At 38.2% G+C, this 13,240-nt stretch overlaps 1 protein-coding gene across 3 annotated transcripts in view; it reads left to right on the forward strand.

Annotated features, from left to right (window-relative positions):
• Nucleotides 1-13,240, forward strand: part of CELSR1 (cadherin EGF LAG seven-pass G-type receptor 1) — a 176,945-nt gene that overhangs the window by 143,048 nt on the left and 20,657 nt on the right. For all 3 annotated transcript variants that reach the window (XM_026677651.2, XM_087969432.1, XM_026677652.2), the window contains exons 20-24: nt 2,158-2,301; nt 3,034-3,235; nt 3,821-3,988; nt 6,914-7,043; nt 8,743-8,943. In XM_026677651.2, the coding sequence (XP_026533436.2) occupies nt 2,158-2,301; nt 3,034-3,235; nt 3,821-3,988; nt 6,914-7,043; nt 8,743-8,943 (845 nt within the window). The remainder of the gene's footprint in view (nt 1-2,157; nt 2,302-3,033; nt 3,236-3,820; nt 3,989-6,913; nt 7,044-8,742; nt 8,944-13,240) is intronic.

Genomic DNA, 13,240 nt, shown 5'->3' on the forward strand with positions numbered 1-13,240 from the left:
CAAAAAAATAATAAAGGAAGATTATAGGGGATAGACATGTCACTCTCTAAATTTAATAAGCAAAGAATTGCCTCACTGACAGGGAATTCAGCAACTGCTGAGGAATTTGACAGGGAGATTAAATGAGAACGAGAAAAAAGGAGCCGAAGAAAATGTTTAGGGCTAGTTTTGACATTAAATTTCTGTATTTGTACATGAAGACAAATAGGAGGGCTGGGTGAATGCCACAGTCAATAGATAATTGGCTCAATTTAATGTCAGAAAACGACCAATTATTTTGAGAATGAAGTTAGGAATGTTTAGACAGGAACTTAGTTTTAATGAATTGAATTGGGGCTTCCTTCTGTCTAAGTGCAGCTTTGGTTCCTCTCATCTGGTGGTTTCAATTAGTATGTGATGTTGTATTAATTTGATCTGTAGAATATATTATGTTATAACTCTAATGTGTATCCTCAAGACAGGGGTTTTACTATTTCCATGTGATGGTAGAAGAATGACAGTTTTCATTAAATGAAAATGAAATTGCTGAAATAGGATTTAAGCCCTAGTTTTTTAAAATCTCATTTAACACTAACCAATACATCTCAAACATGTTAAAAAAATTAACAGATTAACAGAGTTGGAAGGGACCTTGTGGGTCATCTAGTCCAACCCCCTGCCCAAGCAGGAGACCCTACGCCATTTCTGACAGATGGCAGACCAGTGTCTTCTTGAAAGCTTTCAGTGATGAAGCTCCTACAGCTTCTGAAGGCAAGCTGGTTGGTTGTTCTCACTGTCAGAAAATTTCTCCTTATTTTCAGGTTGAATCTCTCCTTGTTCAATTTCCATCCCTTATTCCTTGTCTGGTCTTTGGGTGCTTTAAAAAATAGCTTGACCCCCTCCTCCTCTCTGTGGCAGCCCCTCAAATATTGGAACAATGCTATTATGTCTCCTCTGGTCCTTATCTCCACTAGACTAGCCATGCCCAGTTCCTTCAACCGTTCATTTTATGTTTTAGCCTCCAGTCCCCTAATCATCTTGGTTATGTTATGAGTTATTTTAATACAAGCCGGCATTTTCAAGAGGACACTTGCAATTTATGATCAACAAATGCATTGTTGCATTATTTTAGTCAACAGAAAGAAAAGTTAGTTAAAATTGTGAAATTAAAATGGCCCCAATTCCTGTGGGTGTGTAACCTGTGATTTGGAAACTGCATGCAATCCTCCCATTTGCAGCCTCCGTGATTCAGTAAAAATGCTTCTGGGTTTTATCAGAATGATTTGTGGTATTTTTCACGGAAGAAAGGCAAAATTAAACGTCTTGAGCCTCTATGAGTTTGGATTCTTAAAATTACCACCTATCTCCCCCCCAAAAAACTGTGACATTCATCTTGGAACTTTTAGAGGCAGTCATTCATCATAATCACTTCAAAGTGCAGCCCCCAGGCCAAAAGAAGACACCTGCTCTTGAAGTATATTTATTTTTCTACATCCCTATTGCAAAAGACATTTCTCACTGACATCGCTGCTCTACAAAAACGCTTAATAGTATTTCAAGATGCACTGAAGCCCAACGGTAGAACCTCTGCATTGCCTGCAGAAGCTTTGGAGGTCAATCCCTGACCTATTCAAGTAGGGATGAGCCCTGAGAACCTTGCTGAAATCATATAAATTAAATGAATAAATAGTTTAAATGTCAACCCTGAAGCTGGCCTGAGCGAGACCATTTTCTGGGCTTCGGTATTTATTTATTATAGGTGTATTCCTTGGAAGACTGACATTGAATTGATATAGCAACTTCTTCATGCTTCTATGCTAGAAAACGGGGGTGATTTTCTGAGAAATCAGTTGAAGTCGTCAAATATCCAAGTGCATTCCTAAAAATGCTTAACTATGTTTCTGTTGTGGAATATGGTACCACCAAAACAGACAGGTGTGTTATATCTTCACACACTTTGTTATAGCTTTGACTCCTTCCTTCCTGAAAAATATCCCATAAATATCATGAAACTTTTCCCCAATATCTCTATGGTTTAAAAAGCTAATAAAGCATTAAATTTACTAAACTTACTAAATTTACTTGATTATTTAAGCCATATGTGAAAGAAGTGAATTATATACTATGACTTTTCTTGTTTATATTGCTTGTTACATTGTTTATATCATTTCTTTTTAGTTATTGCTGTTGACATATTTGAAAAGTCTAATTTTACTGGAGCTAGAGTACCGCATTTTAATACAATCAAAGAAGAGTACCCAAAAGATTTGGAATCATCTGTTTTGTTTCCTGAAACTTTGCTCAAAACATCTATCAAAAAAGGTATGATGCTGTTTTAGAGTAGCTCTTCCCAATCTTCTACTCACCAAATCTACTGGGATTGTAACTTTAATTCCAAGACAAACTTTCTAAACTTTTTGAAATTCTAAGAATTTCAATAGAAGCACATTTAAAAATCGTGAGATTGAGAAAGTTTATCTAAGTGTTTTCAGAATAGAATAATAAGAATCTTCAGATCTACTATAAAATTGTTGCTTGAGAAAGATTAAGTATGACTTAGAGGAGACAAAGTTCACCATACTAACACTTGATAACAGAGTGCATTTCCTAGCATTTCGTTCTGCAAAATTTGATTTCATACTTAAGGATGATAAAAAAGAAAAAGGGTTAAAGTTGAGACTATATTGACTAGAGCAGATCCTGTAGTGTCTTCTTTCTCATTTCGCCCAACAGGTGTATCAAAAATTTGAAATTTTAATTTGCATGGTTCTTCTTTTTATTGGACTCATAATGACTAATTTTGATTATATTATTTTGTCAATACAGTTGAATCTATATTTTTCTGTTAGTTGGTTTAGAGTAATTTAAAAAAAACAACCCTGTGAGTTGTGAACCATTATGGGATAGTGGGGAAGACTAGAAGAAGAATACAGATAAAATAAATATTACACTTTGATCTTCAATTACAAATTCTCTTAATCTTTTTAATCATAATTTCATTGTTGCTTTAAGTATAGATGATAGCCTCTAATTTGGCATCATGTTTTTCTTCAGTGGGTCCTACGACAAAGCCTTCAAACTATGGACTTTTATTGAAGATGGAGGATGAGATTGTAAATAATAAAAATATACACGCCAAAAGACAACGTCGGCATCCAGAGAATTCCAACCAGCATGCTGTTGCTATGGTAATTACATATCGAACCTTGGGATGTTTTCTGCCTAAGAACTATGATCCCGACCGAAGGAGTTTAAGGTAAAATTTATACTTTTAACATGCTTGAATAATATTTCTGGGTTGGGTAATTGTGCTTATGTATGACCAAATCATGTAATCATGTATGACCAAATTATGTATACATTTAATTTTAGGTTTACTGAGAAATTAGTTGCTGACATTTCTTTTGGTTGTTCTGGATGATCCTAGAAACTAATCCCCAATAAAATAGATACCAGTTTGGAAAAATTAGGATTTGATTAAAACTTCTAGTTTAGAATTAGAATCTCAAGGATTCATAGGAGCAATTCAGAACTCAGCTGCATTCTCATGAACTTTTGGCTCACAGTTAAATGTGTGAGCTGACTCATTATGTTGAGGATATAATGCATGTTCTGACAGTGCTTTTAAAAATTACGATGACTCACTAATACATAAAATCCATCGCTCATTTGCTAGAGCTATCAAGCAATAAATGTGCTTGCTTAAACCACCTCTTTAGATATCTTCACACAGAAGAGAATCAGTACTGAGTCTTGGTTAAACCTAAAGCAATATGCTCTTTTGAAAACAATAAACTATTCGTTGTACATCTGTAATGATAATTTTGTTCTATTTTGCCAGGTTACCCAACCGCCCCACCATTAATACTCCAGTAATCAGCGTAATCATTTACAGAGATGGAAATTCTTTGCCTAATCTACTGGACAGCCCAATTAGGATTGAGCATGTTATGCTGGAAACGATGGAGAGAACCAAGCCTGTGTGTGTGTTCTGGAACCATTCAATTGTGTATGTTTTCCAATCTGCACTCTTTCCTTGGGCAGTTATTGTGGGTGGGCATTTTAGAATAGAATAAAACGATAGAAGGGAACTTGGAGGTCTTCTAGTCCATCCCCTGCTCAAGCAGGAGAACCTATACTATTTTTGTATTATTTCAGATACTATTTCAGATTTTAAGGATAGTAATAATTGATCAATCAATTATGTGCCATCAACTCAATGTCAGCTCTCAGCAAACACATAGATTTTCACCACAACAACAATAAAACAATTTGGTGTTTTTTATATACGTAGTATAAACAGCAGTGACAAATTCATTGGCTACTATTTATTGTCAATTAGGAATAAAAGCTAGGTAACAAGTTTTTAATAAAGCATTCCAATATTCAGACAGACAGATGGCTGTTTTAGACAAATTCACACAACATATTTAGTTGAGAACAATTTCTAGACAGAAGTTAGCTGTTTAAATGGAAAGAAGTTCAATTTTTTTTAAAAAAAACTATTTCAACTTTAACAGAACATAATTTATCGATGTACTTTTTGAAGCGGCATCAAATTGCCTCAAAGACAATTCTGTTAATTATCAGTAGCCTTCTGTCACTCTATTAGTCATTTTTACTGTTTGTAATGAAAAACAGGAAGGATATGATTGTGGGTATAAAAGTAATGTCACTGAACCTCTGACTTCTTTTCATTCTGGTCACTCATTTCCATGTGAGGAAAGAATAGTTTATCCATCCAGGAAAATATTGTAAAAAAAAAAAGGGGGGTATTTATATAACTCCTGTGACTGAGGGCATGTTCTCATGTTCCATTAAGCATGGTAGAAAGATGCCCCTGTCAAGATCATCTGTGGGAAACCACTGGCTTCCTTGTGCAGTTGGCTGGCCACTATGAGCATAGACTGCTAGACTATTAGGCCAGGCCAGGGGTCGAATCCAATAGAGCAGGGGTCTCCAACTTGGCAACTTTTAAGACTTGTGGACTTCAACTCCCAGAATTCCTCAGCAGCTTTGCTGGCTGAGGAATTCTGGGAGTTGAAGTCCACAAGTCTTAAAGTTGCCAAAGTTGAGACCCCTGCAGTAGAGCACAGCTTATGTTCTTAATACCTCTTTAAATTGCAGATATAACAGTTGAATAGAGCAGTGGTCCCCAACCTTTTTGTACCAGGGACCAGTTTCAAGCACAAACACTTTTTCAAGAACGGGGGAGAATCCGAGTTTGGTGGTTTGCTTGCAGACGTTTCATTACCTGACTAGGTAACATCTGATGTTGTTACCTAGTCGGGTAATAAAACGTCTGCCAGCAAACCACCAAGTTCAGGGAGCGCCTCGGCCCTGCCTCCCTTAGCCCCATCCCTCAGGTGTCTCCCTCCCTCCCTCAGTGTCTGCCTCGTTCCTCTCTCAGTCGCTCTCTCGCTGCTCCACCAGCCCAGGAAGAAACTGCTTCAAAGAAGCCGGGGGTGGCTTTTCCTGTCGCCGCAGCTCCTCCGAAGCGCCCGTTTACCCCACCCGCCCGCCCGCCGCGGTTCAACCCAGTGCTCCGTTCTGCCTGCCTGCCTGCCTGCCTTCGTTTTGGAGCAGCTTCGGCTGATAAAAAGGCGAATAGTTATTATTCTCAGCCGAAGCTGCTCCGAATCAACCAGAAACGAAGGCAGGCAGAACGGAGCACTGAATTGAAGCGCGCACGGGCGGGCGGGGTGGGGGTAAATGGGCGCTTCGGAGGAGCTGCGGCGACAGGAAAAGCCACACCCCCCCCGGCTTCTTTGAAGCAGTTTCTTCCTGGGCTGGTGGAGCAGCGAGAGAGCGACTGAGAGAGGAACGAGGCGGGAGGAAACCGAAGCTGCTGAGCCAGAGAGCAGGACAGGCTTCGGTTGCTTCCTCCCTCCTCTTCTTTCATTTGTGTCCTTGATCCCCGATCCCAGCAGCATTCACCGAAGGCGAAGAAAGCCGCCTTTTTTTTTTTCTTTGCGGCCCGGTACAGAGTGCTCCACGGACCGGTACCGGTCCGCGGCCCGGTGGTTGAGGACCCCTGGAATAGAGATCATCTCCACCTCCTGTTTCCCTTGTTTGTAGACAGGCTCTCCTTGTTTCTTTTACCAATTCTGTTGCTTTCTTCTTTAGCTCTGAGCATGCCCTCCTCCCTATTTTCCAGGGAATAAATGTAATTTACTGACTGTTGCTTTACTCAGTATTCCATGTAGGGCTTGGCAGAAAATCCAAAATTGTCTAAGAGCTGAACTCTTTGTATCTATTTTGAATTTCACTCAGGAACAAGGATCAGGTTATCCAATGTTCTCTAAGGGGCTTCTCTTTTCAATGGATCATGATATTATTTATGTATTTACTTATTTTTGAAAAATTTGCAGCTCTTACACAGAGTTGTAAGAAGTGTGTGAGCTATCAAAATAACCTTTTGGAGAATGTGGGAAACACTGCACCCATACCTTGAAACCAAAGCTAGGATATAAAAATAGATGCATACCAAAATAATCTGAGAGATTTAGAATAATGGATTTTATTATAGCTTTCCAGCCAGGAAAAGACTCACTATTACTTCAAGATCAAAGAGATGGCTAAGTGATAATCATGGGTTACTTGCGTGCTTATCCCACCTATGTGTAATTTTGTCATTGGTCATGATGAAGCAAAGTTGAAAGAAACAGCAAACATTGCAAACATTGAATTCAATGGCCAGACAAGGCATTAATGACCCTGATGCTCCTTGAGAAGTGGGGATTAATATTGAAAGCTCTGGTTTTCATAAAAGCTGCACTTTTTAAAAACCTGTTATGTTTTGCGAGTTGCACTGTTATTTATTTAGGGGAGGGAGAGCAATGAGAAATTAAAGTTCCAATCCATCACCACAGTTTGGCCTCTCAGATAACAAATATAATTCGAATTGGATTTTTTTCTCTCTTTTATTGATCAGATCTAGAGAAACAGCAGGAGGCTGGTCTTCCAAGGGGTGTGAACTGTTTTCTCGCCGCGAGAACCGTATTATTTGCCAATGTAACCACATGACCAGTTTTGCAGTCCTAATGGATATGTCAAATCGTGAAGTAAGCAGTTCCCTTGTGATTATTTTGTTTGTTGCAGTAATGAAACAGTGTTTGATGAGAGTTAAAAAGCAAATGAGATCATTTTAAATTAGTGTTTTATTTTTTACTTAAAAGCTACCTTCCAGTTTATCAAAGTAGTCCGCTTTAACCCACAGTGCTCTGTTTCAACTACAAAGTGCTTACAGAGGGGAGGATTTATTGCTTGGTTCATTTTCTTTTGTTTTCTCACCACCATACAATGAACATTTTTAGAAAAAGAAAAAGAATTACTATCTTTTTTTTTAAATCAGGAAGGTGGTAGCATCTTATTTGAATAATAAAGATTACCCAAAGGCATAAATTACAGGAACTGCAGCCTTAGCTTGTCTGAAAAAATGCTATCAGATTTTTTATTATTGGTCACCATGAATGACACAGGACTCCTGCTACAATGTCATTTTTAATGAATTCCTGATTACCTGTATTTCTTGCCAGCTTTAAGTCTGAGCCTTATTTAATATATTATAAGGTGTCAAGAGAACTAGTTGTAAAACTAGGAAGGTGAGGCTCTCGCTCCTGGATCACTGTCTCCCTATAAAACAGAAACATTTCCTGATTATTTACATATTTAGTTGTTTATATTTCTTCTGTTAATGACTCAAGGAAAGCAGGACACTGATTGGCTCAGGGGCTTCCATGAGGTGGGGCATCCACCTGATTAAACCCCCACCCATTTTATACACAGGGCATGGCATACACATGAAAAGGATGCTCCTACCATCTTGAATCTTTTGCCCGGTCCCCTCACAGATGCCCTTAGCCTAACTCCAAGCCAACAGTACCTTGCATCTCAATCTATGTTTTGCAAATCAGAGTATGGACTCAGAACTGTCCATGTTTAATCCTTTGTATCACGCTTTGGGTTTGCAAATTGCTCTGTTGCTTAATGCTTTTACCCTTGCTATAAGATGACAAATTGAGTTGTTGCAATTCACCATTTCAAAGATGGGGACTTGCCAAAGTCAGGCATCCTTTTTTAAGGAAATTGTGGGTGGATTTGCAGGGAAGGGTGCAGGGAAAGAAATGCTGATGTCATGATGTTTTTTGAGTGGCCATAGCTTAAAACCTCTGGTGGGGAGGTTCCTGCAGGAATTTAATAGCTTAACCTGTGAGCAATCTCTGTGGTTTAAAAATAATGTCTTACCTTTCCCCCATCTTAATACCTTTTTTGCTTTTAATTCTTATTTATACATGCCCTTTGAGAAACATAGATCTCTGGAAGTCTCTTCAATGTGCTTCATCTTGAGGCTTTTCTTTCTGGCATAGAATAGTTTCTTATTCATGTGGATATACTTCAGGCAGCAGTGAATTAGAAATAAAAATGTAAACACTGAATAAAAGGACTGGAATCCATTTAACTGTGGTCTTCTTTCACTACAAAAACTTGTCAGTGAATCAGTTCACTGCTTGACATATTCCCTGAAGTGTTGTTTTTTTTTTTAAAAAAGTAAATCACTCTTAGAAATTGACAGCCCTTCATACCACTTAAAAGAATGTGGATTTGAGATAGAACAGCATTTAGTCAAATGAATATACTGAGAAATCAATGCTGATTTTAAAAGTATAATAACTGAGCACTTAGAAGAGGAATAAAGACTAATGAATATAATGTTTATCAGTCCATGCCTGTAACAAACAAACTGATAATTTTATTTTACAGTATGATGACGTACTTCCTCTCAGGATCATCACTTACACAACAGTCTCCATCTCACTGGTAGCTTTGTTGCTGACTTTCATTCTTCTGGTCCTGATTCGAACATTGCGGTCCAATCTGCACAGCATTCACAAAAACTTGGTGGCTGCTCTGTTCTGCTCGGAATTAGTCTTCCTGATAGGAATCAATCAGACAGAAAATCAAGTAAGACTTCATTTTCAGTGGCTTTTGCCTAACATGCCTTTTCTTGCACTGATACACCTCGAATGAAAAAGTATACCATGGCTCAAAGGTGTGCATGCATTTCTATCAGTTTTGCTACCAAATCGGTTTTGGCTACCAAAGAACAAAGTGGCTTTGTTCTATTTGGAATACACAGTTTGAGTGAAAGAGATGGTTGAGCTTAAGATGGATCCCACAGAAACACTGTTTCTTTAACTATCTAGACTAGGGGTGTCAAACTGGATTTTTTCGAGGGCCGGATCAGCATTGTAGTTTTCCTCCACAGGCCGGCTGGGTGGGGGAGACAGGACGGACGCGTCCTACAGCACCCTGCTGGCTAAAATGGGGCCCGGGGGGGGGCACGTGCAGCCCCACATGCTCCATTTTCTGCCTGGGCAGCCTCCTGCAGCACTTCGCTGGTCAAAACGTTTTGGCTGCCAGAGGCACTGCGGGGCGGTCCTTTGCTATTTCCAGGCCAGCCCCACAAGCCAGATTTTAACACCCCGCAGGTTGGATCCAGCCCACGGGCCTTGAGCTTGACACCCCTGATGTAGACCTTCACAATCTTTAATTTTTCAACTTCTCGTAGCCTTGGTACATCTGGATAGGTAGGGAAAGACTGGTGTGGAAGCCATAGTTTATCAACCCACTTTTGTCAGAGAATCAATGGATGCAAGATGCTTATTGATTGTTGCTGTGGACAAAGGACAGAAGACTGATATTTTGTCTTGATGCTGCTGATAGTTGGCTTGGGAATTTTTTCTAAGAGCGTATGTAAGTTTAAGATGGGGATGGGTATCACCCCACACCCACATGGCAGAGAGAAAACTGAGCAAGCATTTTCTTCCATTGGCTTAAAGGCCACACAAAGCTTTACAAGGCGTATCAGGGCTGTAGTTAAAAAGTAAGTAGACCACGACCTTCGGGGAGAGCAGAGTAGATGTGAAGAACTGACCTGGGCTTGCTATTGAATCAGAGGTGGTATTCAGCTGGTTCTGAGCAGTTCTGGAGATCCGGTAGTGGAAATTTTGAGTTGTTCAGAGAACCGGCAAATACTACTTCTGACTGGCCCCTCCCCCATCTATTCTCTGCCTCCCAAGTCCCAGCTGATCGGTTGGGTCTTCTTTGGTTGCCCTGCACAGGAGAACGGAGCTGGAAAGCAGGTTAGTAGGGTGGGGAAGGAATGGGGATTTTCCAGTATCCTTCCTCTGCCACACCCACCAAGCCACACCCACAGAACTGGTAGTAAAAAAATTTGAATCCCACCACTGTGCTGAATTTTTAACCATTCTGAGACGACTTCGAGGACTTTATCTCAATAAAATGTATTAACTCTTTAGCTCTCCTTCTTTATATTGTACTAGCCAGCTTTGCACTTCTTTTTTTTTTTTAAAGTTTTATTTGGGTTTTCACAAAAACAAAATACAAATAAAACATCTTTTTTTAAAATAGCATGGTCCCAGGTTATCACTTCTTCATACAGACACCAAACTCAATTTCATGCTCATTTTTATATTCTATTCCATATCCTATTGCCGTTTTATATTTTCTACATAGTTTTTCCCCTCTTTTAATTTTCTCAACTTTATTTTAATTATCTCATCTCAATTCAAATCATTATATTTATACTTTTGTCTGTCCTGTTTCAATTTCATATTATCTTTTCTCATTAAACAAGTTTTTCCTTGTAGTTACCAATTGGAGTATGACACCTTTATATCTTTTAATTTTATCCATTCAAACTCTTATTTAAGCTTCAATTTATACCTTTAAGATTATAGCATTCAATATAATACATAACTTCCAATCGAATTCTGCTTGGTACATTCTTAAAATAAACACTATATTCTTAAAAAGAAAAAATGATATATATATGTAAATAAAGCACACATTCCATTCCAATTCAATTCTATCATTAATATTCATTAAAATCTTAACATCTTTAACATTTCTTTTCAATTAAATATCATACTTCCTTGGGAACACTTATAAACTTTCCATAGTTAATTCTTTTTTTTTTTCCATATTTCTCACTTATAAATCATTACTAATAATTAAAAATGTTCCCATTTAATTCTCTCAATCATTTTAATTCATTTATTTATTACCAAACTTTCAACTACATTACAGTAAATATTTTATCCATCATTTTGATCATATTTTCTAAAATTGTTTCTGTTTATAATATAACAATGCTATCTTATGTACCTTTGCAGAATCCCTTTTGCAATTAAATTTTTACCCATTATCTCAAAACAAGCTTATGGTTACAATCCTTATATCTTTTCCCTGTTTCTCCATTTCTTGTTTCTGTCTTTTACAACTTTTTTTCCTTGCCTTCTTCCCCCTCTTCTTCTCCCTCCCCTTTTTACCCCCTCGTCTCTCTACTTCTAACTCTCTCATCTGTAATCCCCTCTTCTGTTGCTTTCTAATATTATACTTATCTTTCAAATTATTATTCTTCTTTTTGGTTGTTTTTTCTAGTCTTAAACCTTTCACTCTCTTTCCCCCTTTTCTTCCCCCCACTTAAAATTATTTGATCATTAAAGATGCTTCTTCTTTGTCCCAATCTTCTTGTTCTGCAAGCGTTTCTTGTTGTTTCTCATAGTTCCAGATCTCCATTTCTAAGAATTGAAATACGAAGCCAAAAGAACCTCTCCCTTCTTGTGCATCTTCTTTCCATTTTTTAAGTTCCATTTTCAGTTCTTCTAAGAGTGATACCATTTTAAAGACCTTTAAACAATCACCCGGTTAATTTTAGTCATCCAGATGCAAAAACCAAAAATCACCAAGTAATCTAAATAATCCAAGGCTGTTTCTTCTTGCTTCTTTTTTCCACTTTCTCTTCCTGGGGTTCTATTATTTTGTTACCAAGTTTCAATTAAGACGTATCTTTGAGGAATCTTGTTGAAATTTCACTGTAGGTTCCTTTTAGTTACAGTTCCATTCCTTAGTTCCAGGCAGTCTCCTCCATTTTTCCAGATCCTGCCCTTTTATTCCTTTTTTTTTTCTCCTTTCCTGCTTTTAAAAACTTTTAAATATCCAGAAATCTTTATTATCCCTTTGACTTTTATTTTCAGCTTAGATGCCTATTAATGTCAAAGTGGATTTTTTTTTCAATTTTTTGCTTAAGTCTCTTAGCTGTCAGTATAAGGAAGGGAAGAATAAAAAAAACCCCTAATTCTTTCCCTTCTCTCTCTCCTTCGCAGCTTCAAAATCTTCTTTGGGAACAATGGTATTAAATTTAAATTCCAGGGTACCTTATTTGTTGCTTTTGCTGTTTGACCCGGTCAACCAAAACTTTCTCTTCTTATCTTCCTCCTGCACATTCTTTTCCAGTCAAGTTCTTCTTTGTGGTGGCCATTTCTGACCACCGCTACAACCGCCTTCGGGGAAAGGGAGTAATGGCCAGCTGGGGAGGAGAGATGCGGCTCTCCTCAACCCTGCAGGCAGTCTCCCCCTTCATCACCACCTCTACGGGATGGCTTAGCCCCAAAACCAGACGGCTCGGGGAACTCCAGCGGTGAGCACGGATCGAAGCCTCGCAGAGACGAGGTTTCGGTCTGTTGCCGAAGAAGCTCAAACCGGAAGTCTGGCGACTTTGCACTTCTAAGGAGCTTGTGATAAGAACTTTTTTTTTTCAAATCAATGCCCTTTTAAGTTCATCCCATACCAAATCTATTAAATTGTTCATTTAATAATTCAGAGCATTTGTTCAGAAATGTATATCTTTTGTTAGCTTGAAAGCGAGAGCTAATCATGAGTTAGTTAACAAAAATATCCTGCCACATCTTAAGCCATTTCTTAAACATTTTACTTGAGCAAGCCGGAAATCATACAGAAATGGCCACTCCTTGAATTGTAGTGAGACCTGCTGTGAATGTCTCTCAGACAGTTTTCGAACCTTCCTTGCGGAATAAGAATAATCTCAGCAGTCACACACGAATGAGCATGAAAAGTCCAAGAATGTAAGAAAACAATTGACACAGAGCCACTCAACATTTCATTTCACTTTTATTAATTTCTGTAAGGCAGGGGTCACATGACTGGGTGAGGTTTCAGTCATGCGTGAATGATTGATTGACAAAATTCTCTATTTTCATTGTTGCATATCTGAAATAATTAGGTTGCGTTATTATGATACATGCAGGGACACATGCAAAATAAATACTCAGAATTATGAGAGTAAAAGCATTTACAGGGAGGGCTTAAAGCTGCCAAGTTTTTAAATTGTGAGTATAAAACTGCCAGCTCTTTCCTGAAGTCTTGATTAAATGAA

This window comes from Notechis scutatus, chromosome 6 (assembly GCF_049901735.1).
Source record: "Notechis scutatus isolate UNSWTSFEM ecotype Mainland chromosome 6, rNotScu1.2, whole genome shotgun sequence".
Lineage (NCBI taxonomy): Eukaryota > Metazoa > Chordata > Lepidosauria > Squamata > Elapidae > Notechis > Notechis scutatus.